The following is a 27,001-nucleotide window of genomic DNA, read 5'->3' as shown; positions in this document are numbered from 1 at the left end:
AAGAACTGCATAATTGGGTCTCAACACAAGTTTTAAAAGGTACCGAAACTTACGGTACTTGTTTTATAAGAAACAGTCTGTATGCAATTCTTGATTGAAGTTGCTGTAGCAGCAAATACTGTGCTAGCTTTGTTTTGTTAAATGTTGGCACTAGCAACTTATGGTGAGTGCTGCCGTTTCATGGAACTCTTGGGAAGTATATTTGAACTAAATTTCTTAGTCGGCAATTATTCTGCTTGTATTTTTCCATTAATTAAAATATGGATTTTTTTCCTTGGAGTTAATCTAACCCTCTTTTTACATCAGTTAGTTGCTGAGGAAATGGTTAAAGCTCTCGTATTACAAACATTTATGAACAGAATCAGAACACTCTTACCATATATCCTGGATGATTGAGGGGCAAGGCTGGGAGGGTGGCAGGGTAGATTTACGTCGTGCTTCCCAATTGGATTTTGGGTTGGTGGAGATGAGAAATAGGAGCAGTGGATTACTGAAGAAATGTATGTGATCGTCCTTTTGTGTCAGTGTTTTGGGGGCATCAGCTAATTCTTTGCTCCGCTAGTAGATTTGCTGATGTAGATTTTTCTCATTTTGGGGACTGTGGAAAGATACTTTCAATAGATTAATAGATTTTTAAGGTCAGAAGGAACTGTTTGTGAAAGTCTAGTTTGACTCCCTCATAACACATGCCGTAGGATTTCCTTGTGTCAATTCCTGCCTCGAGTCCAGTAGCTGTGCTTGAACTAAAGAATAGCTTTTAGTAAAACATCCAATTTTGATTTTAAAAATTGCCAGTGATGGAGAATCCACCACAACCCTTGGTAAGTTGTTCCAATAGTTAATTCCCCTCCGTGATCAATTCAGACTAGAAATACGGCCCAAACTTTTATCTGGCTTCATCTTCCAGTCATATAATAAGAACGGCCATACTGGGTCAGACCAGAGGTTCATCTAGCCCAGTGTCCTGTCTTCCGACAGTGGCCAATGCCAGGTGCCCCAGAGGGAATGAACAGAACAAGTGGTAATTCATCCCCTGTCGCCTGTTCCCAGCTTCTGACAAACAGAGGCTAGGGACACCATCCCTGCCCATCCTGGCTAATAGCCATTGATGGGCCTGTCCTCTGTGAACTTATCTAGTTCTTTTTGAACCCTGTTATGTTGCTATACCCTTTGTCTGTTAGGTTGAACAGCTCTACCATCAAATTTTTGTTCCCCATGTAGATATTTATAGACTGTGATCAAGTCGCCCTTTCTCTTAATGAGCTATATTGAGCTCTTTGAGTTTCACTATAAGGCATGTTTTCTAATCCTTTAATCATTTTTGTGGCTCTTCTCTGAACCCTCTCCAATTTGTCAATATTCTTCTTGAAGATAGAATTAGTGATACCTCTGCAAGCCAAATGCAACCTATTTTTGATGGTGAATAGTCTATGGCTACATATTCGCTGCAAAAAAATGTTAGTTATCTTAAGGGGGGGAAAATTCACATTAACTATCCTGCTGTAAAATCCTGGTGGAGACAAGGCACTGTCATTTTTACTCCAAAGTCAACCATGGGTGGGGTTTCCCTTAGCCACCACATGGTAAAAACTAAACGGTGCCTTATTTCCATTATGATTTTGTAGTGGAATAGGTAATGTGCATCTGCTATCCGGTGGTAAAAATGCTCCCTTTTTGTCTGTAAAGACAAAGCTTGTATGACTTGTCATATGGTAAAGAATTCCCTTAGTATGTTCACTTTATTCATCTTCACCTGTAGCACCTGTGGGTAAGTACTATGCTGTATTCTTCAGTGTATAGTCTAGCTGCTGCTGCTGTGACGAATCTTTGATCCTGCTTTGCCCATTCCAATTCCTACAGCATTAAGAAATTTGCAAGTCATATAATGTACTCACAGGAATGCTCAAGAAAATGCAAACTTCTGTAGGTTGCAAAGTTCGACAGAAATTGGTCCTGTTTTCTGAATTTATGAAAGTGTGATGGGATAAGCTGTCAGGTTGAATGCTGAATGAAGACTACTTGAGGGATAAGTGGCTACTAAGATGCAAGAGTTTGATTTGGGACTCTTTTTTTTTTTTTTTTAGCTTTGGTTTGGTCTACACTAGAAAATTAGGTCGGTTTAACTACGTTGGTCAGGAGTGTGAAAAATCCACATCCCTGAGCAGTGTTTTTAAGCCAGCCTAACTCCCCATGTAGATAGCCTAGGGTGACAGAAGAACTCTTCAGTTGATCTAGCTCCGCCTCTTGGGGAGGTGCTTTACCTACCCTGATGGGAGAGACTTTCCCATCAGCGTAGGTAGTGTCTACACTGAAGCGCTACAGTGGCACAGCTGTGCCACCCTAGCATTTTAAGTGGAAACCAGCCCTTTAACTAATTGCTTTCCTATATAGAGGGTTAATCTCTAGTCCTGTATGGCTAATTGAATTAATTTCTTGTATTTAAGTATACATGAAACACAAAATCTCTTGATCTTTAGTTGCTTTTGCCCCATAAAATACAAGCCAACTACTAACTACACAAATAAATTCAGCAGAGTCCTTGAAGCCAAGAAAAGGAAGTGGAGAAGCCACCTCTGCCAGAGATTTCAATCTTCAGTGCACAGACTCCATCCACATCTCTCCCAAACCCTTTGAAAATAAATGGGATTTGCAGCATGTCTTGCAGGTGGACAGATATAGGCTATTTTGTACAAGTTGAAGGGAGAGGAGTGAACTCAGAGTTCAGGGCCACTTCCAGATAGCATGCTGCTAACAATTTCCTCTCTTTTAAATTGAGGAGGCCTCAGCTTGTGCACATCTGCCGACCCAACTTTTGGTAATATGGCAGAAGGAGGGATGTGATTTCTCAAATTGGCAGGTCCCATGTCATTAAGGCCATAATTGCAATGCATATTAGCTTGGTTCCTAGCTGTCTGAAACAGCCTCTCCCTCTGCACTGCTGTGACAGTTCAAGTCATCTGAGGTGCCTGAGTTCCTTGTGCTTGGATTTGCGTGTCCGAGGGTCAAGGACAGGATGTTCTTAGTGGAGTGTCTTCAAGTCTGGAATTTTGTTTCCTTGCTGGGCAGAAAGCAAGACCTGTTGTCAGGCTTTTGCCTAATGGAGTGGGTGAGGAGCTGATGTTCAGTTTTCTTGTGTAGTACTGAAGCATTGTACATGCATCCATAGAACTTTCTTTGTATTTGCATTTTGTAAATAAACAAAAAAGCTGAGTTTCAATTAACCCTAAAGTTATGAGTAGTAGAAACAGAAGGGACATTGTGGCTATTAAAAGAAATAGGCAAAAGGGGATAAATGTTGAAATCTAGTGAGTGACAGTTAACTTTTGTCAAATTAAAGAAAAAAAAACTGGATGACGTGCTAAAGGTGAATGTCAAAGAGGGAGTCGTGTAACAATGAGAGCTGCTGTATCTCTAGAAGCAGAAAAACGAGTTCTTCAAATACATATGGCACGGAGAGCCATAAAATAGTGCTCCAAATGTAGGAACATACAGATAAGACCCAGACTGGATCCCTGGAGATGACATAGGCAATAATATTCACACATCCCATTGAGAGAAATAGAAACTTAAAGCAGGTCCAAATGATGCCAAGTAAACCGCTCCTAGGGATTAGTGGGAGTGGAGTTCAGTTTTTCTGATAGTTGACCAGTCTCAGTAGAAATAATAAAAGTGCATAATATTATGAGCAGATATGGTTCACCTAAGAAATGTACTTTGAACAAAAGCCCAGTTTGGGGCCACAGAAAGTTTTAAATTTGTTGAGAGTTTTGGGATAACACCACAGATACCAGTTACCAAATTAAATCACTTCTGATTAATCCGTGACTATGTCAACTTTGTCATTGGGTTATGTTAATTATTTTTGACTTTTAAGAGAAACTTACTAATAAGGTGCATTATTTCTATGATCCAAAGATCTTTAAAAATTAAAAAGTTAGTGGTTCAGGTACGTATTAAAAAAACCCCCTTTTGTTAAAAGTTTTGCTTATTAAATCATTTTTTGGTAACCATCTAAAATAAATAGCAACAGATAAATAAATGGCAATCAAATACTCAAAGCTAGATATTACCATTTGAGGATTTACAGGATTCAGTAATCATTCAGATGCTGAAGGTAACTAAATTCTCAAAGTTTTTTGAATATTCTCCCATAGCCAACTATAGAAAATTATCTTAAAAAAACCCCAAACAAACTTTGTGCAGCCTATTACTGTAGGATAATTTATTTTTAAAAATTGATTGGAAATCTAAAACAGGTTCATGTGAATCTGGAGCTACTGTTTTTATGGATATCAGCCTCAAATGACAAATTTTAAACAGTAACAGTTTGAATCTATTAGTCTATGTTTTCTGTTAGTTTAACAGCCACCTGTAAGTGCTAACTTACGCAGATACACTTGTTTTACCTTCAGAGGGGTAGCCGTGTTAGTCTGAACACGGCTACCCCTCTGATACTTGACACCATGCAAGGCACTGCATTTAGCCGTATGGAATGGAAATCTATCAACCTCATGAAGAAACTTGCACAAATACAGACAGATATCATCTTCCTTTCCAAATGCAAACGGATGGACATCATACCAAATGGACTGAAGGTGAAAAATCCATTGCTATCTACATACTGCACAGACCACAGTGAGAGATTATGCCATACACTATCAAAGAAACTGAGGAACCACCTGATCAGCATCCTATACAGCAAACAGAAAAACCTCAAGAAAGAGCTCTCCAACCTGGAGACTTTCATAAATAACCAACCCTCCACACAAATGGACTTTACTAAAATAAGACAGGAGATCTACATTACACACTTCACCTCTCTACAAAGGAAAAAGGACCGTAAGCTGTCTAAAATCCTACCTACCACATGGGGCCACAACAGGGGTACCCCTAACTCACCCAGCAATATCGTCAATTTATCCAGCTACACACTCAACCCAGCAGAAGAGTCTGTCCTATCTTGGGGACTCTCTTTTTGCCCCAGCACACCCACGAACATGATACAGTTCTGCGGTGATCTGGAAGCCTACTTTCGCCGCCTCCGACTCAAAGAATACTTTCAAGATAACACTGAACAGCGCACTGATACACAGATACCCTCCCACCAACAACACAGGAAGAAGAACTCCACATGGACTCCGCCTGAGGGTCGAAATGACAGTCTGGACCTATACATAGAATGCTTCCGCCGACGTGCACAGGCAGAAATTGTGGAAAAACAACATCGCTTGCCTCATAACCTAAGTCGTGCAGAACGCAATGCCATCCACAGCCTCAGAAACCACCCTGACATTATCATCAAAGAGGCTGATAAAGGAGGTGCTGTTGTCATCATGAACAGGTCTGACTACCCGAAGGAGGCTGCCAGACAACTCTCCAATACCAAATTCTACAGGCCACTTTCCTCAGATCCTACTGAGGAATACACTAAGAAACTGCACCATCTACTCAGGACACTCCCTACACTAACACAGGAACAAATCAACATACCCTTAGAGCCCTGACCGGGGTTATTCTATCTACTACCCAAGATCCACAAACCTGGAAATCCTGGACGCCCCATCATCTCGGGCATTGGCACTCTCACTGAAGGACTGTCTGGATATGTGGACTCCCTACTCAGACCCTACGCCACCAGCACTCCCAGCTATCTCCGTGACACCACAGATTTCCTGAGAAAATTACAGTGCATTGGTGACCTCCCAGAAAACATCATCCTAGCCACCATGGATGTAGAGGCTCTCTACACAAACATCCCACACACAGATGGAATACAAGCTGTCAGGAACAGTATCCCTGATGATGACACAGCACAACTTATTGCTGAGCTCTGTGACTTTATCCTCACGCACAATTATTTCAAATTTGGTGACAATATATACCTCCAGACCAGTGGCACCGCTATGGGCACCCGCATGGCCCCACAATATGCCAACATTTTTATGGCTGACCTGGAACAACGCTTCCTCAGCTCTCGTCCACTCACGCCCCTTCTCTACCTACGCTACATTGATGACATCTTCATCATCTGGACCCATGGGAAGGAGACCCTGGAAGAATTCCACCATGATTTCAACAGCTTCCACCCCACCATCAACCTCAGCCTGGACCAATCTACACGGGAGGTCCACTTCCTAGACACCACCGTACAAATAAGCGATGGCCACGTTAACACCACCCTATACCGAAAACCCACCGACCGCTACGCCTACCTTCATGCCTCCAGCTTCCACCCCAGACACACCACACGATCCATCGTCTACAGCCAAGCACTGAGGTACAATCGCATCTGCTCCAACCCCTCAGACAGAGACCAACGCCTACAAGATCTTCACCAAGCATTCTCAAAACTACGATACCCACACAAGGAAATAAAGAAACAAATCAACAGAGCCAGACGTGTACCCAGAAGCCTCCTGCTACAAGACCGGCCCAAAAAAGAAACCAACAGAACTCCACTGGCCATCACCTACAGTCCTCAGCTTAAACCTCTCCAACGCATCATCAGTGATCTACAACCCATCCTGGACAATGATCCCTCACTTTCACAGACCTTGGGAGGCAGGCCAGTCCTCGCCCACAGACAACCCGCCAACCTTAAGCATATTTTCACCAGCAACCACGCACCGCACCATAACAACTCTAACTCAGGAACCAACCCATGCAACAAACCTCGATGCCAACTCTGCCCACATATCTACACCAGCAACACCATCACAGGACCTAACCAGATCAGCTACAACATCACCGGCTCATTCATCTGCACGTCCACCAATGTTATATATGCCATCATGTGCCAGCAATGCCCCTTTGCTATGTACATTGGCCAGACTGGACAGTCACTACGCAAGAGGATAAATGGACACAAGTCAGATATCAGGAATGGCAATATACAAAAACCTGTAGGAGAACACTTCAACCTCCCTGGCCACACAATAGCAGATGTAAAGGTAGCCATCTTACAGCAAAAAACCTTCAGGACCAGACTCCAAAGAGAAACTGCTGAGCTCCAGTTCATTTGCAAATTTGACACCATCAGATCAGGATTAAACAAAGACTGTGAATGGCTATCCAACTACAGAAGCAGTTTCTCCTCCCTTGGTGTTCACACCTCAACTGCTAGCAGAGCACCTCACCCTCCCTGACTGAACTAACCTCGTTATCTCCATACTGATTTATACCTGCCTCTGGAGATTTCCATTACTTGCATCTGAAGAAGTGAGGTTCTTACCCACGAAAGCTTATGCTCCCAATACTTCTGTTAGTCTTAAAGGTGCCACAGGACCCTCTGTTGTTTTACCTTGTACTCCCCCAAATGCCATTTGCCTATTCATCTGTTGCTTTTTGTCAAAGTAAATTGTGAGCTCTCTGAGGCAGGGATTTGTTTGTAACTGTCCGATACAGTAGGGAGCCATAATCCTTAATTAGAATCATTGGGTCCTACCACAAATGAAATAACTATTAAATTAGTGAAATGATTATGAAAAACTGGCCATGGATTTGCGCTATTGCAGCATTTTTAAGCCAATTTTCCTTACGTGCCAGGAATTCCTAAACTCTCTGAAAAATGTCAGATTAGAAAATGTTGTCCTACATAAAGGATTCTTGAGTAAAGAGGAATATAGCAAAAAAAACAAAACCTGCCTCTTTTTTTTTTATATTTAAAAAAAAAAAAAATCATGCTGGAATCTTATGCAACATCACCAATATGGCAGTCAAACCAATCCAGTGTTTCACCAGCTCATTCCCTAGATGCTGAGGTGTTTAACTATGTAGAGTCAGACTATCTATCTGTGTAATACTTTGAAATTGGTTTGGGATTTGGTACTACCTTTATAACCACTGTATCACGGTTGGATAGGAATCTGCCAGCAAGAATTTTAATGAATGCTATCTCCTTCCCAATTACTTTCCCCATGTATGGAAACCAGACAGTTACCACAACTTCTGCACCTCCTTGAGTTAGTGAGTTGATTCTTTGTCCGTTGCTACTAAATGTGATTTGACTAATGCCTCTCAATGTGGATATATTCAGATTATACTTGCATTTCCTACAGTATATGTGTGCACACACACATTCTCTTACTTCATTTTATTTTTTGGCAGAAACAATTTTATTTTCTTGCGACTTATTACAAATTCAGGGAAACAACCCTTAAATCAGTGGTCAGGAGGTGGAGAGATACTATATAAAAATGGGCCAAAACATTAAATGTGGACATTGAAACTTAAAAATATGGCTTGCTATGCAGAATAATCAGGACTGATACAGGATTTGATTTTTTTTTTTTTTTTTTTTTTTTGTCCAATCATATGACAGGCCTTTAGGTAGTTCTAATGATCCTGGAAGTTTACTAAGTGCTGTTTAAAATCAAATGGCCTGTTTCCTGAGTGAGCAGGCGTTCTTTGTCCAACGTATAGATCGCTGTTTGCCAGTAGTGGTTTACTTACTGCTCTGTAAAAAAGGCCTTTGGGTAATAGTTAATCCTAGTTCATTTACTAAAAGAAATATACCAAATGTTTTTTTAAAAAAAAATGAATTATTGCACCACTAGACGATTGCAGGAATTAATCATCCTTCAGTTCTCGTTATCCTTCTATGCCATTTTAGACAGTATATAAAAGTTATCCTTCTGACAGATGAGATACAAGAATGTTGCTTTTTTTCTTGTGACTTTACTCCTTTTTGAAACTATTTATGTAGGAAGTTTTAACAGCCTTACAAATCTTTGCTATGTGAATATCAAACAAAATGATAATCATTATGACTGAATTTTTTTTTTTTAGAAACATTATGCAATAATATCAAATCTCCCTTTAACAGGATGTTACCACATTACAGAGAGAGCATCTTTACCCCATCCAGGAGATGTTGTTTCTGGTGATTTTTATTAAATTGAGTGAAACTACTGACTCTGCTCATCGGAGTGCTGTTCTCTTGCAGGAGAATAGACTTTGAGTAGTGAATAAGTGGTAACTAAATACTGAAGTACTTGTTTGTCCTCTCTCTAATTTGCTGGGTACATAATCAATAACTTTTCCATAACAACCTCCTATGTTTTTTTGGGGAACCATTCTGCTGTTTTTGATGCTATTAGTAGTAGCCTTTATTTTTATATATATATATATATATATATATATATATATATATATATATATATATATATATATATATATATATATATATATATATATATATATATATATATATATATATATATATATAATGTGTGATCATTTCTGCTAGGAAGCCCCAGGAAGATTATCACAGGATCATTTAATAATAAAATCCAGCAATTTGTAATATTTGGTTATGAATTGCATTCTAATACATTCTGACTGGAGATGTCTGCCATATATGCATACAATCTTTTTACCACGATTTCTCCAACATTTTATCCCCTTTCAGTCTTTATATATTTTACCTGACACCATGAGGTACCATTCAAATAGTATCTTAAAGAAACTTTATCATGTTGCAGACTTAGGTTGGTGTCCTCTTTTCCAGATGGAATCCCATACCTGTGAGGTAATGTCTGTCCAAATTCTTTTCCCCCAGTGTCCTATATGGATATTTCTTCTTTTGGGTAGGTGTCTGTAATGATTGATATAGATCAGTGTTTCCCAAACTTGGGACGCCGCTTGTGTAAGGAAAGCCCCTGGCGGGCCGGGCCGGTTTGTTTACCTGCCCCATCTGCAGGTCTGGCCGATCGCGGCTCCCACTGGCCGCGGTTCGCTGCTCCAGGCCAATGGGAGCTGCTGGAAGCAGCGAACTGCGGCCAGTTGGAGCCGCGATTGGCCGGACCTTGGATGGGGCAGGTAAACAAACAGGCCCGGCCCGCCAGGGGCTTTCCCTACACAAGTGGTGTCCCAAGTTTGGGAAACACTGATATAGATCGTAACTCTGTTTCCTAATGGATCGGAAGCCATTGCTTGTACTAAAGTTAGTTTTCTGTATGAAACAACTTATCTAGACAAGTTTTTGATTTCTAAATAAGATAAAATTCTTAGAACACCCTTCCAACCATATGTATTTCCTGGCTCTCCCAATCTTTAAAACTCAATGGTTTGTGGTTTGAGTTCAAATCTGGATAATTTGCAAACGTTAAACATTGGTGAAGGGAATTTTTTTTCTCTAGTTCTAGCCCAAATCGTAGCATAGCCTTTGCAGAGGGATAATTATACCTTTCTGGAGGGTATAATTTTTTTTTTTTAATGTAACCCTGGTAACCTAGCAGTATATACACTGCCACAATTTTCTTGCTGAATAAAGATCAAGTGTTTGAGTGAATTAGAGCAGGGGTTCTCAAACTTAATTGCACCATGACTCCCTTCTCATAACAAAAATTACTACACGACCCCAGGAAGGGGTAACCGAAGCCTAAGCTCTGCCACCCTGGGCTGAAGCCCTTGGTCTTTGGCCCCGGGCAGTGGGGTTTGGGCTTGGGCTTCAGCCCCGGGCCCCAGCAAGTCTAATGCCAGCACTGGCGACCGCATTAAAATGGGGTCGCAACCCACTTTGAGGTCCTGACCCACAGTTTGAGAACTGCTGGATTTGAGCACCCCTAAACCACTATTGTTTTGAGTTGTCTGGTTTGATATTTCTGCCTAATTGGAACAGCTAGTCCACCGTGTTAATGGGTTCTTACAAAGTATCTCCACTCACTCTTGGTCTTTTATTTCATATAAGTTCTAACGTTCTTTGCATTCCTGCTAGTTTTATCTGAGAGGATTATAGGAAGATTTTGAAACAAGAAAGATATCTCTGGCAAAAAAGTCATTTTGACTGTGACTTTTCTACCTAACCATGAAACTGTATAATTTTCTCTGCGCTCTTTTTTTTCCATTTGCTAAAGTAGTGATTTTGACATTGAAATTATACAGCTCTTCTGGTTTTGTTTTATATTTGAATCCCCAGGTATTTTATAGAACGTGTCCATTTGTACTGAAATGTTTTCTGGAGGGATGATTTTTTTTAGAGCCTAGCGAATATAGAGCTAACATTTCAGATTTGGCATAATTACTTTAAAGCCAGAAATTTTTCATTTAGTTTATATTCTGAAGACACAGTATTTTAAGCTAATTTCTGATGTTTCCCTGTAAGTTTTATCCCTGTGATGAATTCTTTGTTGCTTTTCCTGTGTGTAAAAGGCTCCACGGCCAGTGCGGAAAATAAAGGAAACAATGGACATCCTTGCCTAGTTTCCACATGTAATTCAAACAGAAAATTTAACCCCATTGATTCACTTAACAGTTTTATAGCTGGTATAAAGAGAAGTTATCCATTTAAGGGACTGGGGGCCTGTGAATTTATGGGACAGGACTTCAAACAGAAAGTTTCACTTTATTCTATCAAAGGCTTTCTGTGCATCAGGTGATACAAGAAATGGATCTCTTTTGGTGTGGCACCATGAAAGATTCCAAATACTCTGAGAATATTATATGACACTTGTCTATCAGTTAATCCAGTTTGATCTGAATTTATGTAAACTGAGAGCATGGACTGCATTCGGTTAGCTAGTATTTTTGCTAAATTGTTTATCATGATTCAGCAGTGACAAGGGCCTATAAAGAGCTGCATATGGTAAAGTCTTTTCCATCTTTAGGGAGAGCAGCAGTAGCTTCTTTCATGGAGTAAGTTCCTCCCTTAACAGAATGGCATTAAAGGTACCCCTCCACAGACCTGTTGATACCTCTTTAAATATCTTGTAAAAATTCTGCTGGGAAGCCATCAAGTTCTGGAGTTTTACCACTCTTCATACTTATGATTGTTTATAAGAAGACTTCTGTTATTTCTTTATCTAAAGCTTCTTTATCTGTTTTGTTTATCTTTGGCAAACCAGCTACTTACAGATGTTCTTGAATCACTTCATAGCTTGGAGTATGTGAAGTACATATGTCAAAGCTGATTCCCCACTCTGGCACTTTGAGTGCAGAAGGTGGGGGCCCCCAAGGATTCTAAAAATTAATACTGGCCACTCCAGGCTGGTATTAAACTCCCAAGGATACAGCTTTTCTCTGACCTTGGATGGGTAGATGCTGCCACCACCCAGGTGCAAAAAAACCCTCTTTGGACCCAGGAAGGTGCACTTGGGAATTCTTCCCTGTGGGGTACCCTCAAGCCCTCCCCCTCCCCCCCCCGGGGAAGAGCCGAGAAAGAAAACAAAGGAAGGCAGCTGTTGCCACCAGCTGATTAAACAACATATGCACAAAACTCTTAGGACACAAACCCCCACAATCCTGTTCTTAAAAAAAGTAAATTTTATTAAAAAACAAAAAGAAAATATATTTGGAACGTAGGCTATTGCTAGATTTAAAAAAAGAGCAAATATAATAATTAAGCATCAAGAATGGTTTTCTTGAGGTCCAGCTTAAAGGTTACAAGCAAAACAAAAGCACCTGGGGTTAGCACAGATAATAAGAGATGAACCTAATCGCGTCTTCCTAGACATTCCCTGATCTACTTACATATCTGGGGTTTCAGATAAGTAGTTTCGAGGTTTGATTTGATGATTTTTCATACCTGGTTTAAAGCTTCTTACAGCGTTGCTGCTCTGTCTCTCCTCTCTCCTGAGAACAACAGACAGACAAAGGGAAAGTTTTTTCCCAATTTTAAAAAGTTCTAGCCTTCTCATTGGCTCTTTTGGACAGGTGCCCACTCCCTTCCTTTTACCTCTGGGCTTTTTTAACCCTTTCCAGGTAAAACAAGTAGAGAACAGCTACTAACAGGGATTTTGTAGCAAACTGGCTGGCTGGGTGTCCATAAAAGGAAGCCACTTCCCCCCTTCATTTATTACAACATAGGTTTTTATAAGAAGCAGGAAAAACTGCACATATTTCATTAGGGTATGTAGCTATCTTTTGTTGATTGTTCTTAGTTGGTGAAATAATGTATTGCTCTCATCTCTTTAAGCATTTGGTCCAATAACTTATCATTTTATTTCCTTTTTCATATAATGTATGCTTTGAGACAGGTCTTCAAACAGAAAGTTCCACTGTATTCTAGCAAAATCTTTCTCAGTGGTGTCTAAACATTGTTTCCTCTCGATTAATATACTTTCTTGAACCGTTTTTTATGAATTCCTTTTAACCTTTTTATCTCCTGTTAGTTTTAATTTTTCTTGAGCTCTTTCAAATGAGGCTCTGCTTATCAACTGATTCTTAAATATTACTTCCTGCCTCGCTTTATATTTGTCTTTATCATTTATTTGAAAGTATTCAACAATATCCTCTTTAATTACTGCAACCGGATCTTTGACCTGGAGCAGCAAACAGTTAATTTCCCATAAAAATGATCTTTGGGATCCATCCATCCCTTTTATTAAATATTACTTTGAATGGGCATGAGCTGACCATGTAACGGCACCAATTTCTGCAGACCATATCTGCTTCAGTAAGGATTTAGAGCAGGGATTCTCAAACTGGGGGTCGGGACCCCTCAGGGGGTCACGAGATCATTACATGGGGGGTCGCAAGCTATCCACCTTCACCCCAAACCCCACTTACCTCCAGCATTTATAATGGTGTTAAATATATTAAAAAGGGTGTTTAATTTATTGGGGCGGGGGGGGTCACACTCCGAGGCTTGTGATGTGAAAGGGGTCGCCAGTAAAAAAAAAAGTTTGAGACCTACTGATTTAGAGATTAACATTAAATCTATTCTAGTGTATAAACGAGGGTGTGACTAAAATGTATAATCTCATTCCCATGGGTGCAGTTCTCTCCAGCAATCTGAGCAACTGAGTTGTTATAGAAAGGTTAATGCTGCACCTGTTTCTTTCTCTCCTATGTTGTTGTCTTCAAATCTGGGACAGTAAGGAATTTGGTGTACAATAGAAGTCTCCTCCAAGTATAATTTCCCTTCTCCAAAATGTAATATTTTAAAGAAATCCTCAAAGCTTAGAGCTTTTTTCTTTTGATTGGGAGCATACACTGAGCCCCCTGTTAATATCCTAGTAGTTGTGTCCTTTTAATAAGAAACTGTCCTTCCTTATCTTGAAATTGATCTTTAATCTGGAAAGGTACATGTTTAAAATATTCTGCCCATATTGGGTTTTCTCCCTCTGCATTTTCAGGCAACTTCTTAATTCAAATGTTTCTCTTCTATTTTTTTTCAGATTTAAGCTGCATCTCTCTCTCTCTCTCTCTCTCTCTCTCTCTCTCTCTCTCTCTCTCTCTCTCTCTCTCTCTCTCTTCTTTCTCTGCTCCATCAGTGCCAAGCAGTTCTGCAGCTCTCCCTCTCCATTGTTTCTCCTTGGCCAGTTTTTAACACTGATTTGAGAGATCGAATCACTGTAACTTCCCTTTTTTCTGCTAGAATCGTAGCTATCAGATCATTTGTCTTGGCCTTAAATTCAGATCAACTCCCTACTGTCCACCTTGATGCTCAGTTGATTTTCTTTGGCTTTGGTTCTTCCTGACTATCTGCCGTGTCCTCACTTGGAGTCAGAGAGGCCTCCCTAATCTGTGAGTCAAACACTCTTTGAGGTATCTTTTAAAATTTTCAGATGTTTTTTGGAGGGGCCATCGAGTGCAATCATGTACTCTGCTTTCTTGGGAGTTCAGTGGGTTTAGGGCAGTGGTGCCCAACCTTATCACAGGAGGGCCCCACAAACCTCAGCACAACTTTGAACGGCCATACTGGGTCAGACTAATGGTCCATCTAACCCATTGTCCTGTCTTTCAATAGTTGCCAATGCCAGGTGCTTCAGAGGGAATGAACAGAACAGGTAATGATCAAGTGATGCATCCCCTGTTGCCCATTCCCAGCTTCTGGCAAACAGAGGCTAGGGACACCATCCCTGCCCATCCTGGCTAATAGCCATTGGTGGACCTATCCTCCATGAACTTATCTAGTTCTTTTTTGAACCCTGTTATAGTCTTGGCCTTCACAACATCCTCTGGCAAAGAGTTCCACAGGTTGACTGTGCACTGTGTGAAGAAATACTTCCTTTTGTTTGTTTTGAACTTGCTGCCTATTAATTTCATATGGTGATCCCTAGTTCTTGTGTTATGAGGATGAATAAATAACAGTTCCCTATTTACTGTCTCCACACCAGTCATGATTTTATAGACTTCTGTCATATCCCCCCTTAGTCTACAGATTCTGCACATCTTAAGATCTAAAGTCACCTGTATTAATTTATATTTTAAGTTAGGTTGTTTCTATGTACAGTATTATCTGTTTACCCACTTGTGTATACTAAAATGAGGTAAACATGACAAAACACTAATGAATCGGTCCTTAGTATATTATATTCATAAGGCCCGCAGCCTGCTTCAAATATTCTCGTGGGCCATGTACGGCCCACAGGCCGTAGGTTGAGCACCACTGGCTTGGGGATTTGATGTAACCAAATTACTTTGGTATGTCCTCAAACTCAGGCATCAGGCAGCTATCTTAGTCCATCCCTCTGTGTATTTCCTAAACATTACTCCAGTACTGGACTATCTGGAGACTCCTTACATGTTGATGTTTCTTCCTGTTTCTAGTATGTGAAGAGAGCTACTCTTCTTGAATGACCCTGTTAAACTTCTCATTTAACCTTTTTCCCTTTAAGCTTTTACATAAACTTTCCCTTCGCCAATCTTCTATACTAGTCAATATGTGTACAGTTCCTCCTACACAGCAGATGGAGAGATAATAAATCTTTTTACATCCCCCTACTTTGCCTACTACGGGCTTCCCAGATCAGAGAACTCAGCTGATCTCCAGCCTGAGCAAAGGAAAAAGTGGAATAGGATGACTTCTGTCCACTGAGGTTCAGTCACCTAACTTGGTCTTTGTGCCTCTTACCATCACAAATTCATATATCTTTCTTACAAGCCAAAGTAGTTCAGTACGCTAAATTACAAAGGAAGACACAGTGGTCACTGGTGTTTCTTAATGCATGGGAAGGCAATGCAGGTTAAGCATTTTATGAGACTTCATGTCCTGTGCATCAGTCTAGACCTATTGACAGGGGTGAAGGTGACTTTAAATTTGAGGGTGAGAGATGAATTTCTAATTTCCCCACTGTGGCAAAACTTGAAAGCAAGCTAGCAGCTCCATTGCTCTCCATTCCAGTCTAACAATGGTGTCTAACAAATAGAAGTGTACTTTAGCTAGATTATGCTAAAATGATAGTCAGTGAAATGGTTAATGTATCATATGACACCTCATTGGGCTTTAAAATTCATGCCCCGTTGAGGTGAATGAGACAGTTCATGCCTCTCTGAGTTAAGGTTTCAGGTTGTCAGCAGACTTGGGTAAACATAAATGCATTGGTTTTCATCTATTTCACAATTTGGAATTATCGTCACAACCGCAAGCACTAGAGGCTTGACTTACCTTTAAAAAAATTAGATTCTGCCACACAATTATGCAGCAAATTCAAAAAGAACTACATAGCAACTTAGGTAGCTTCATAAATGCATTGTTGACAGGACCATATGTGTTTGTGTTCAAACTATAGGAACTATTGGCTGAAGTGTAGTATTTTCTCTGCGAGTTAACCGTTTTGGGTTTAAAAATTAGTATTGTAAACTTACATTTGTTTTTCACTTTTTAGGAATATTTTAGTGGACAAGCCTAATGATCAGTCTTCAAGGTGGTCTTCAGAAAGCAACTACCCTCCCCAGGTAAGCATTTTAATTCTACATTAGTACTCAGCCCTATTGTGGCTTCCAAAGGCCCAAATTTTAAATTGTAATTTATATTACATCTTGACTATTATTAATCTAAACAGCTGGGAGAACACTTCAACCTCTCTAACCTCTCAGTGACAGACTTGCAGGTGGCAATTTTGCAACAAAAAAACTTCAAAAACAGACTCCAAAGAGAGACTGCTGAACTTGAATTAATATGCAAATTAGATACAATTAACTTGGATTTGAACAGAGACTGGGAATGGTTGGGTCATTACACTAATTGAATCTATTTCCCCACCTTAAAATATTCTCACACCTTCTATGGGTCATCTCGATTATTACTTCAAAGGTGTTTTTTTTTTTCTATCTCCTGCTGATGATAGCTCATATCAATTGATTGGCCTCTTACAGTTGGTATGGCTACTCCCACCTTTTCATGTTCTCTGTATGTATAAATACCTTCTTTCTGTGTGTTCCATTCTATGCATCCGATGAAGTGGGCTGTAGCCCACAAAAGCTTATGCTCACATAAATTTGTTAGCCTCTAAGGTGCCACAAGTGCTCCTGTTCTTTTTGCGGATACAGACTAACACGGCTGCTACTCCAAAACCTAAACAGCTGGGTTATTCGTGCTGGTATTGACTGATAGATCTGAGTGATCTGATACCTAAAATGTTACCTCTCTTGCAGCTTTTCTGTCTCTGTTCTTGGCAGGAATATTTACATTTCCACTTAGGGCATGTTTGCCTCCTTGATTTTTAAAGCAGTTTCCTTTTTGGGGAAGAATGTCATGTTACCACAAGTGAATTTTGGCAGGTATCTTTTTATTCTTCATTTCAAACTTCAAGTATAAAACTAAAAGTGATTCAAGTTCTGCTGTCATTGAACTAATGGTGGGAATCTGCCATGCAGGCCCCATCTCCTCAGCACCTTGAGGAGCTGTGATAGAGTTCCTGTGCTCACCAGTCTCGTTTCAATGAGGATATTCTGTCCTCTAGAATAGACCACATACTCTTCATTTTCATCACTTACACTGCCAGACTTCTAAACATGGAAGCTGTTAGAAACGGTAAATCATATTTCCCCTTCTTTTGCCTGATTACTGTGTTAGAACGTGGTTCTGTTTGTTCACTTGTCTTAATGTCACAACTTTAGTGTCTAACTCATCTTTCTACCATGATATTTTGGTTTCTGGAACTTCTGAGAGAAGTAAAATCTGTTCATCCTACCACTTTTCTTTCAAAATATTTGTTTGGCTTTTTCTCCAATAAATGTAAGCTCTCCTGTTAAGCAAATAGATTTGCATGTTTGCAAAATCTGCTATTCGGCTTACCTCTTAAACAGTCTAGTAATATTGGTAGAGAGTGCTCCTTTTTATCAGTCTTCTGGGACCACTTTAAGCTCACAGATTTTGTCCTATTTATATATAAGGCTAAGATTATGTCACAGAAGTCACAAAATCTGTGATTTCGAGACCTCCATGACATTTTCTGCTTCAGCCCTAGGCGGTGGGGCTGGAGCTGTTGGGCGGCAGAGATGCCCACCCAGAGTTTCTAGTCACTGTGGGAACAGCAGCGGTGGGTGCTGAACTCCACCCTCCACATTTTGTCACTGTTACTTTTAGTAAACAACAGTGACATGTCTATGACGTTTACTGAAAATAACTGACAAAATCTTAACCGTACTTCTATGACCTCACGGTGCTTTTGGCTGCATTTGTTTACTTTTGTTTTCTAGCCTGGTTGTTTTACTCAGAGTTTACATTTTTCCTGATCTAGGCAACAAGAGATTTTCTTTTTCCCCCAGGACCAGTACTATTCACAAACTTCCTTGTCACTTTTACTTCACTAGATCACAACTTCTCTTTTTTTCTTTTTGTTTTTGATTTGCTTTTAAATTCATTTATTTAGCATATAATGTACCTGCTGCCACACAAGAGATTTATGAATGTTCATAATGTGTAGCAATAGTAACCCTCCACTTACCCACCCAAGAAACATCAGAAAATTAATCAAAAGAGAAAATGCCGCAAGACTTAGACTGTGTGGGGCAAATGCTTGGCTGGAAAGATGAATGTTCTGCTTCAGTCTGAAGGCTAACAAACATGCACAGGTCTGACAATGTTCTACAGCAGTGAGATCATCCACTGTGAATACCTTGTCTCCAGCCCTCAAGTTTACAAGTCTAGGGCCTTTCAGCAAAAGTATTTTCAATGATCTCCATTGGCACAAAAATTAATCTACAAGAAGTCTTCCCCACCACAAGGTTTTGGAGTTCAGAAAACATTTCACAATGTGTGCAGTTGTCAAAAACTGTGATGAAGAGTGACTCCTTTTGGATCCTGTTGATCAAGGTTTCTGTTCAGGGATTGCTATTTAGGTACATACATAGCCACATCACTGTAGTATGAGCACCTGTTCCGGTTTTGGGAACATTATTTTTTTACCTATTTGGTTGTTATCTCTGTGTTGTCTTCTGACTTCACAAAGCCAGAGATTTCAAGGAAACCCAAATAATGCATATTTCACATACCAACTTCCTCTGATCCCCAGGGCTAGTACATATGCTCAGTCAGTCAGTTTAAAATTACTTGTTTTTTTATCTTGGTTTGTAGATGTAGAAAAAAATTTTGTTCCCCACTTCCAAGCAATCTTAGTCCGTCCTAGAATGGTTACAGGGTAATGAGTGTTGAGATTGAAAAATAACTTCCTTGAGAGCAAATCATCTTCTGCTTTCTCCCTCCTTACAGCTTCTGTGGCAGCATGTTCTTACTTTGTAGTATCAATTAGTAAGGAAATGTCATGTGGTATATTCAGAGCATTCAGCCTCACTTTCTTTCCTAGATTGTTTGGCAAGAATCTAGTTCTCTGCAACTGGAGACTCGTGTGTCTATCATGGCTTCGGGTCAAAAATTGTTTGTTTGAAATTAAGCTCCTTTCCCTTAGGTGTTTTTTCCCTTTGATTCTACAGCTCAGATCGTTCAGAGTTCTTGACTGACTTAGGTCACCTTCATTCTCATTGTGAAGGGTAATTTAGAAATTTACTCTCACTCCTATGTTCAGAACTGACATCAGTAAATTGAACATTTAGCCTTCTAATGTTTTTGAGAGACTTCATAACTGTCACTTAAAAAACCCCACTGAGAAATAATAATCTAACCATAGGGTCAAATTGGAACCCAGCTGAGTAAGAACCATTTCTTAAGCTTAATATGGTTACTAAGAATGTAGGAACGTTTTCCTTTATGCCTAATAGTTCTCAAAGGGGCGGCCTTTCTAACAGGTAGTAAAACGGGATCGCTGGTTTGGGGAAGGGATAGTCTACAGCAGGGGTGGGCAAACTTTTTGGCCCGAGGGCCACATCTGGGTATGGAAATTGTATGGGGGGCCATGAATGCTCACGAAACTGGGAGTTGCGGTGTGGAAGGGGGTGAGGGCTCCAGCTCGGTGTGCAGGCTCTGGGGTGGGGCCAGAAATGAAGATTTCAGGGTGTGGGCTGTGGCAGGGTGTTGGGGTGTGTGTGTGTGTGTGTGTGTGTGTGTGTGTGTGTGTGAGAGAGAGGGCTCTGACTGGGGGTGCAGGTTCTGGGGTGGGGATAAGGGGTTAGAGGTGCAGGAGGGTGCTCTGTGCTGGGACCGAGGGGTTCGGAGTGTGGGAGGAGGATCAGGGCTGGGGCAGGGGGGTTGGGGCACGGGAGGGGGGCAGAGGTGTAGGCTCCAGGCAGCACTTACCTCAAGCAGCTCCTGGAAGCAGCAGTATGTCCCCCCCTAAGTCTCCTACATTGAGGCACGGTCAGGCAGTTCTGCATGCTGCCCCGTCCTCAGGTGCCACTCCTGCAGCTCCCATTGGCCGTGGTTCCCAGCCAATGGGAGCTGGGGGGACGGTGCTTGGGGCAGGGTGTGGGGCCCCCTGGCTGCCCCTACATGTAGGAGCCAGAGAGGGGACATGCTGCTGTTTCCAGGAGCCACACGGAGTATGGCAAGCCCCCAACCCCACTCCCCGGCTGGAGCACTGGAGCGGGGCAAGCCCTGGACCCCACTCCCTGGCAGGAGCTCGAGGGCCAAATTAAAACATCAGATATGGCTCCTGGGCCATAGTTTGCCCACCCTGGTCTACAGTGAGCTTTTTCTCTTTCTTTGACACATTTTGCCTTCATTTGTTAAGCTCTATCAAAACAGTGGATTAGTTAGAAATGAGCTTGATTTTTCTTATAAAGTCAGCTAATAAGTCAATTTAAAATATTTTTCTCTTGGCTATAGTTTTTATTCAGGCCTCCTAATAAGATCAGGATGCCCCTTATGTACAGACGTCCCTCTGTGCAAGGCTTGAGGAGGGTTGGTGCGTGTGTGTGTGAGAAAGATTGGGATGGTTTGGCACTGGGAAAACTTAGTTTTGTTCCACTCTGCTGTTTATCTTAGCAGACAACCTATGGCCTTGGCTACACTCGCGGATTCACAGCGCTGCCGCGGCAGCGTTGCCGCGGCAGCGCTGTGAAGCGCGAGTGTAGTCGCGCCGCCAGCGCTGCGAGAGCTCTCTCGCAGCGCTGCAAGTACTCCACCTCTCCGAGGGGAATAGCTTGCAGCGCTGCGAGGGAGCGTGCAGCGCTGCAGGCGCTGATTACACTGGCGCTTTACAGCGCTGCACTCGCTGCGCTCAGGGGGGGTGTTTTTTCACACCCCTGAGCGCAGCAAGTGCAGCGCTGTGAATTGCCAGTGTAGCCAAGGCCTATGAATCTCTCGATATGCCTGTAGTGAAATAAATTTTGGCATCAGAATTCTGTTTGTAGATAGGCTGAATTCCATGGGACTCCCAAGGCTTGCGGCCGATACATTATCAGTGTGGAATGGTGGAACTGAGTCCCAAGCCCAGTTTTCAGAAAATAAATACTTTAACGGGTTCTTGTGTAGAGTCTAAAGCAAGAAAATTCCTGTGGACAAACACAATCTAGTAAAGAAGTTTTTACACTACAGAAAATTTAGTTTTGATAGCCATAGGATATTGAACCATGTACAATTTTGCTGCTTGCATAAAGTACAGATACAGTATCTGTACTTTGAAGAAATTAATTGTAACTAGCATAAGTTTTCATTGGCATTGCTCATCCATGTTTAGCATTAAAAGTGAGGTATGAGGAAATTAAAGCCCTATCATTTCATTCAACTTGGTGAACCGAGAAGCTTTATAATTCTGGGGTCAGAATGGTAAAGGCTAATCAATTGTGTGCATGTAATGAGAGCGCTGTGGTGGAGATCGCAAGTATCAGTATTATTTTGGGGTGTTCTTTTTGTAAAGCTTTGGTTCACTTCCAAGGAATCAAACATGCATTATATAATATTACATATAAAACGGTGTTAAAAATATCAGTGTTGAAAAGTCAAGCACCAGAAGTTAGGAAAAGCTATAATTAAGGTTGCCTGTACAACCTTAACTCAGCTCTTTTTGTACATTATGATGGCTTTAATTACATGATCACACAGTATTTTTCTATAGGGCAACTGCCTCATTCAGTGCACAGAATGGCCAGTACTCACTTTAATGAGCAGCTTTTCAATACTGTAACGCCTCACTTAACGTTGTAGTTATGTTCCTGAAAAATGCGACTTTAAGTGAAACGATGTTAAGTGAATCCAATTTCCCCATAAGAATGAATGTACATGGGGGGGGGGGGGGGGAGAGGGGCTAGGTTAGATATATTTTTCCATACAGTACAGTACTATAGTTGGGAGGTGCCCCCGCCTTACCCCACACAGGCACAGCCCACTGGCACTGGAGACAATGAGGCAGACAAGGAGGCTGAAGGTGCTGTAGGGCTAGGAGAAGCATGTTGCTCAGCAGCAGCGGCAGCTTCCCCTACTCTGCAAGCACCAGGGGCGGGGGGCTCAATCCTCAGCCAGCCCGCCCACCCCACCCCTTCCCCCAAGCCCCCACCCTTAACCTGCCTCTTCTTTCCCCACCCCACCCTTACTCCGCATGCCGCGTCCTTTCTCCTCCCCTCTCCCTCCTGTCTCCCGAATGTCACAAGCCAGCTGATTGCTGCGGGCAGGAGGGAGGGGGGAGGAGCGAGGACTCGGCGCGCAGGCTCCCCCCCCCGCCTCCTGCCCGGGCAATCAGCTGGCTTGCAGCATTCGGGAGGGAGGGGGAGCCTGCGTGCCGAGTCCTCGCTCCTCCCCTCTCCCTCCTGAACGCTGCAAGCCAGCTGATTGCTGCGGAGAGGAGAGGGAAGGTGCTGACTGATTCACTACACACATTCCAACTTCTGTAACAAATGAATCACAGATCCTATATACAAGCCATCTTCACTACGCAGCCCTGATTCATTCCCAGAGCAGGTCCATCCTGTGCATTGGTGAAGGCAGGACTCCTGTGCGGGGAAAAATAGCAAGTGATCTTGTAATGAGACTGTCATAATGCATGTGCACAAAGGGGTTGAATTAAGGTTGCATAAGCAACCTTAATTCTGACATTTTCTAAATTTCGGGTGCTTGACTTTGGAACTTTAATGTTCGTTTAACATAGTTTTTTGAGTGTAATTTCCGAGATTTTTTTTTTTTTTTTTTTAAACTGGTAAAACAAATTCCATCATATTGCCATCCATCTATCCATCAGCCCCACCCCACAGACCTGTGCCACTTGAGCTAATGGAGTAACTGAGGGGCTATGTGGACCAGCATAGATGGGGATGGAATGCATTGCCAGGGGTTTCAGAGAGATTTTCTGACAGCAGAGGAATGGTGAAATTTGGGAATCTTGCATTCCATTCCAGGGCCATGAGAAGAGTTTGCTCAAATGTGCACAGATTCTTCCACCTGTTACCTCTGAGATGATCCTTTCTACCCTGTTTCCTATCCCATTCTCATTATCCTCATCTAGCCAGTCCCAATCTCTACTCTTCAGGCTTCTCATTCATGTATCATTGCGCAGCAAGTTCAAGTCTTACCCTTCAGGACTCCGTGTCCCAGTGTTCTCATCACTGCCAGTCAGTCTTCTTGCTCAACCAGTTTCAGCTCTCTTTCTCCTATTTTCTTTCTCCGTCTCTTCCTGTGTCACATTCTCTTCTTCCCCCAAAGACCTCATCCAATTTGTGTCTCTCTCTTGCCCATGTTCCCCATTCCCACTGGCTCAGTCTTTCTTTTACTAGGCTTTTCATCTGATATGTGTATCCAGGTCATTGCCCAGCCAGTCCCACTTCTCCCCCTGCACCCCAGCTTCTTATCAGATCCATCTCTCGTCATCGCCTTCTCCACTGCTCCGTTGGGTCCCCGTCTCTCCTCCTGGCTCGTAATCCGGTCTGTTCTACCCCCTTTCTCCATGTGCAATCTCCAGTCCCAGTTTCTGTGCCCCTCACAAACATGCTTGTCCCAATCTACTCCCACTATAAATCTAACTCTTGTTCCCTCTGCATCTGAATCCAGCAGCTTACTACTTGGGGCCAGCAGGGTGGTCACTGAGAGCACAGGAAAGACTTGCTGATTTTAGTTCATACCCTTGGACCTGGTATGACCTGCAGTTGCCTAGCAATTGCAGGGAGAGTGCTACTCAGCACAGACCGCATGTTAAGGAAATTTAGCTATTAAAATCCGAGTTCCTACTGAGCGGATTTTTACAGGGATGGCAAAAGGCACATCCTTGATTTAAAGACTACTGCCTGTCAAATTTAAATTCCCTGCTCCATAACATGGGGGCACCGTAGGTTTTCAAAGAAAAGCTTGTTAGGATTTTTCAAACAACTTATTTTTCACTAGCCTCATTCTCAGAAGTGGCCAAACAGTTTTGGTTGAAATTTTCTGAAGTATTCAACCTGAAACAGGCAGCTGGCACGGAAAACTTCAGCCCAGACGGTTAAAGTTTGGCAAAGTTATAAGCAACTAAAAACAGAGTCTTCTCTAATGAAAGTGTTGGGCAGCTTTAACTGGGTGCCCACCAGCCCTGCCTATGATAAGCTGGGGAGAGGAAAATCCTAAATATATTTTATATCAGTGCTTAGATATTACAGTAGTAAGGGGTATAGAAATAAGAAAAACAAGTGCATATAGATTGTGGTACAGAAACTGGGAGTGTAGTAGAAGTCTTACGGCCTGATTTTCAAAGGTGTTGAGCACAACAAGTCCTGTTGAAGTCTATATAAACTGAGGGCTTAGCACCTTTGTCCTTTATGCTCCTTCCTGCATTTCTACATGTTTGTGAGTAAAGCATCTATTCTCCTAAAGCAGTCTAGAGTTCACACATAGGGGGTTCATTTTATCTACCATTGAAATCCAACTATTTTTGAGCTGGAACACAGTTTTAACTGTATAGCAAAATGTCAAAATTGCTTAGGCCAGGAAGTGAACTATGCTATACTCAACTAAAAAGTGAAAGTAAAGCTTCCCTTTCTGTGATATAAGTCCTACTCTTTTGCCCTAATTATAGTTCAGACACCACTCAAATGTCATTTGATTGGTGCAGTAGGGTGTTTGTCAGGTTGTTCATTGAAAAAGAAATTGAAAGTGGAAGTCTAAAATCTCAACATACAACTGAAACATCTGACATCCTACCCCTTGGGTTATATTTAGTAAAGGGGTTTTCCAGCTATGTGGTTATGGTAGAGTTAAATGGCTCTTGTGGCCTTTAAGGCAATGAGTTGATTATGAATGAGTGCCAGCAAAAGGAAATACACTTCAGCTGTTCGTTAAACTGGATACTTTCTGGATCCAGTCTTGAAATAGAATGACCCAGAAATTATATGTACAATGGTAAACCTGTGATGTAGTAGTCTATTTAGGCAGAAGCTGGTATATTCTCTATTTTCATACTAGTTCTAGGTTTACAATGGAAATGTAATAAAATTGATAGCGTTGGAGACCAGACTTTCATTTTATAAAAGAGAATCTTAGCTGTGGTTCCATTCTGATTTAGTACAATGTATGTACAACAATATGGATTTCTGTGGTTGATGACAGTTAATATATAAAAGAACAGGTTTTTAGATGTAATCCTTGTTATAAACATAAAGTAGGTCTTTGATTCAGTGAAGTATGTCCACAGTCACTATGCCTGACTTTAAAAAAAAAAAGTTATGATTTTGTATTTCTGTTTTTTATATACAGTAAAACACATTTCATGTGTTAATGAAATGCATTTACCTCCAGGGTGAAATCATGACAACTGCATATTAATGAACTGAAATTGTTTATGTTGAAAAACTAGCAGAGTATGTTATGAATCAAATTGCAGGGATAATGTTAGGTAGATAAGACTTTAAATGTCTGATTCAGCCTATTGGCTCTGGAGAAATCACAGTTCAAGCTAATACAGAGCAGAAGTATTCTATCCTTATAAAAAATAAAATGTCCTAAGCGGCAACTTCAATTTGCCAAGTACATAAACAGTTGTCTGGTTCAAAAGATTTTTGTATCCCTGCAGAGTAAAGACAGATTTTGTTCTTCTGCCTAATCCCAAAAAATTACCTCTTGATTCTGCTCCTGCTGTGCAGATCATATCAGGGAGTGATTTAAAGTATATTGTTAAAACTTGTTCAACTGTATGTGGTAAACACACATGTAGATTCAACATGGGGCATGGGCCAGATCTTCAAAAGTGCTCAGTTCCCGCTATGACACTTGGGGTCACATTTTTTTTGATGCCTATGTGATTGGGTAGCGGTTGCTAAGATAATACACCTCTACCCCGATATAACGCCGTCCTCGGGAGCCAAAAAATCTTACTGCGTTATAGGTGAAACCGCATTATATCGAACTTGCTTTGATCCGCCAGAGTCCGCAGCCCCGCCCCCCCGGAGCGCTGCTTTACCGTGTTATATCCGAATTTGTGTTATATCGGGTTGCATTACATCGGGGTAGAGGTGTATGTATAACTTTGTTACACTTCCCTTTCCCCTGTACCTCAGTTTATTTCTCTGCTGAAGCACAGGCTGAAGTTTCTGCGGTTTCAGGACTTCTCAGAAAAATTATTAAACAGAGTTAAACCTCAGAATTATAATGCAATCCCCTGAATGTTGGTGCTACTAGCAGTTGTCAGTCAGCCTCGGGGAGAGTACTATATGATTTTCTTAGCGAACAAACATTTAATATAAACAAAAACATTTGGAATACTTTTGAATAACTGGTTTAATAAAAATGTTAGGCACTGAATCTATTGGTGCTCTTTGTACAAACTCTCCCACTTTGTTACTTTTACATATAATTCAGTGCAAGGTTTCAACAGAGCATATATACCCTTTTATACTTTCTGCTCTGATCTTCTCTCAGATTTTTTCAGTCTCTGTGGTGTGGTGTGTGTGTGTCAGTCACCTGGATCCTCCAGAGCCTAAGGAAAATGGGAGCCTCAGTTCCCTTCCAAACACCTCAGAACCTTCTCAGCACAACAGTCAGGAG

The 27,001-nt window shown here is 41.4% G+C and overlaps 1 protein-coding gene across 1 annotated transcript in view; it reads left to right on the top strand.

Moving 5' to 3' along the window:
- MKLN1 (muskelin 1) overlaps positions 1 to 27,001 on the top strand; it is a 189,370-nt gene that overhangs the window by 14,095 nt on the left and 148,274 nt on the right. Inside the window, exon 2 of the mRNA XM_065416326.1 lies at positions 16,551 to 16,620. Coding sequence (XP_065272398.1) covers positions 16,551 to 16,620 — 70 coding nt within the window. The remainder of the gene's footprint in view (positions 1 to 16,550; positions 16,621 to 27,001) is intronic.

The sequence above is a fragment of the Emys orbicularis genome, chromosome 1, assembly GCF_028017835.1.
Source record: "Emys orbicularis isolate rEmyOrb1 chromosome 1, rEmyOrb1.hap1, whole genome shotgun sequence".
Classification (NCBI taxonomy): domain Eukaryota; kingdom Metazoa; phylum Chordata; order Testudines; family Emydidae; genus Emys; species Emys orbicularis.
The sequence above is the reverse complement of the archived record's forward strand: the minus strand, read 5'-3'. Positions and strand labels throughout refer to the sequence as shown.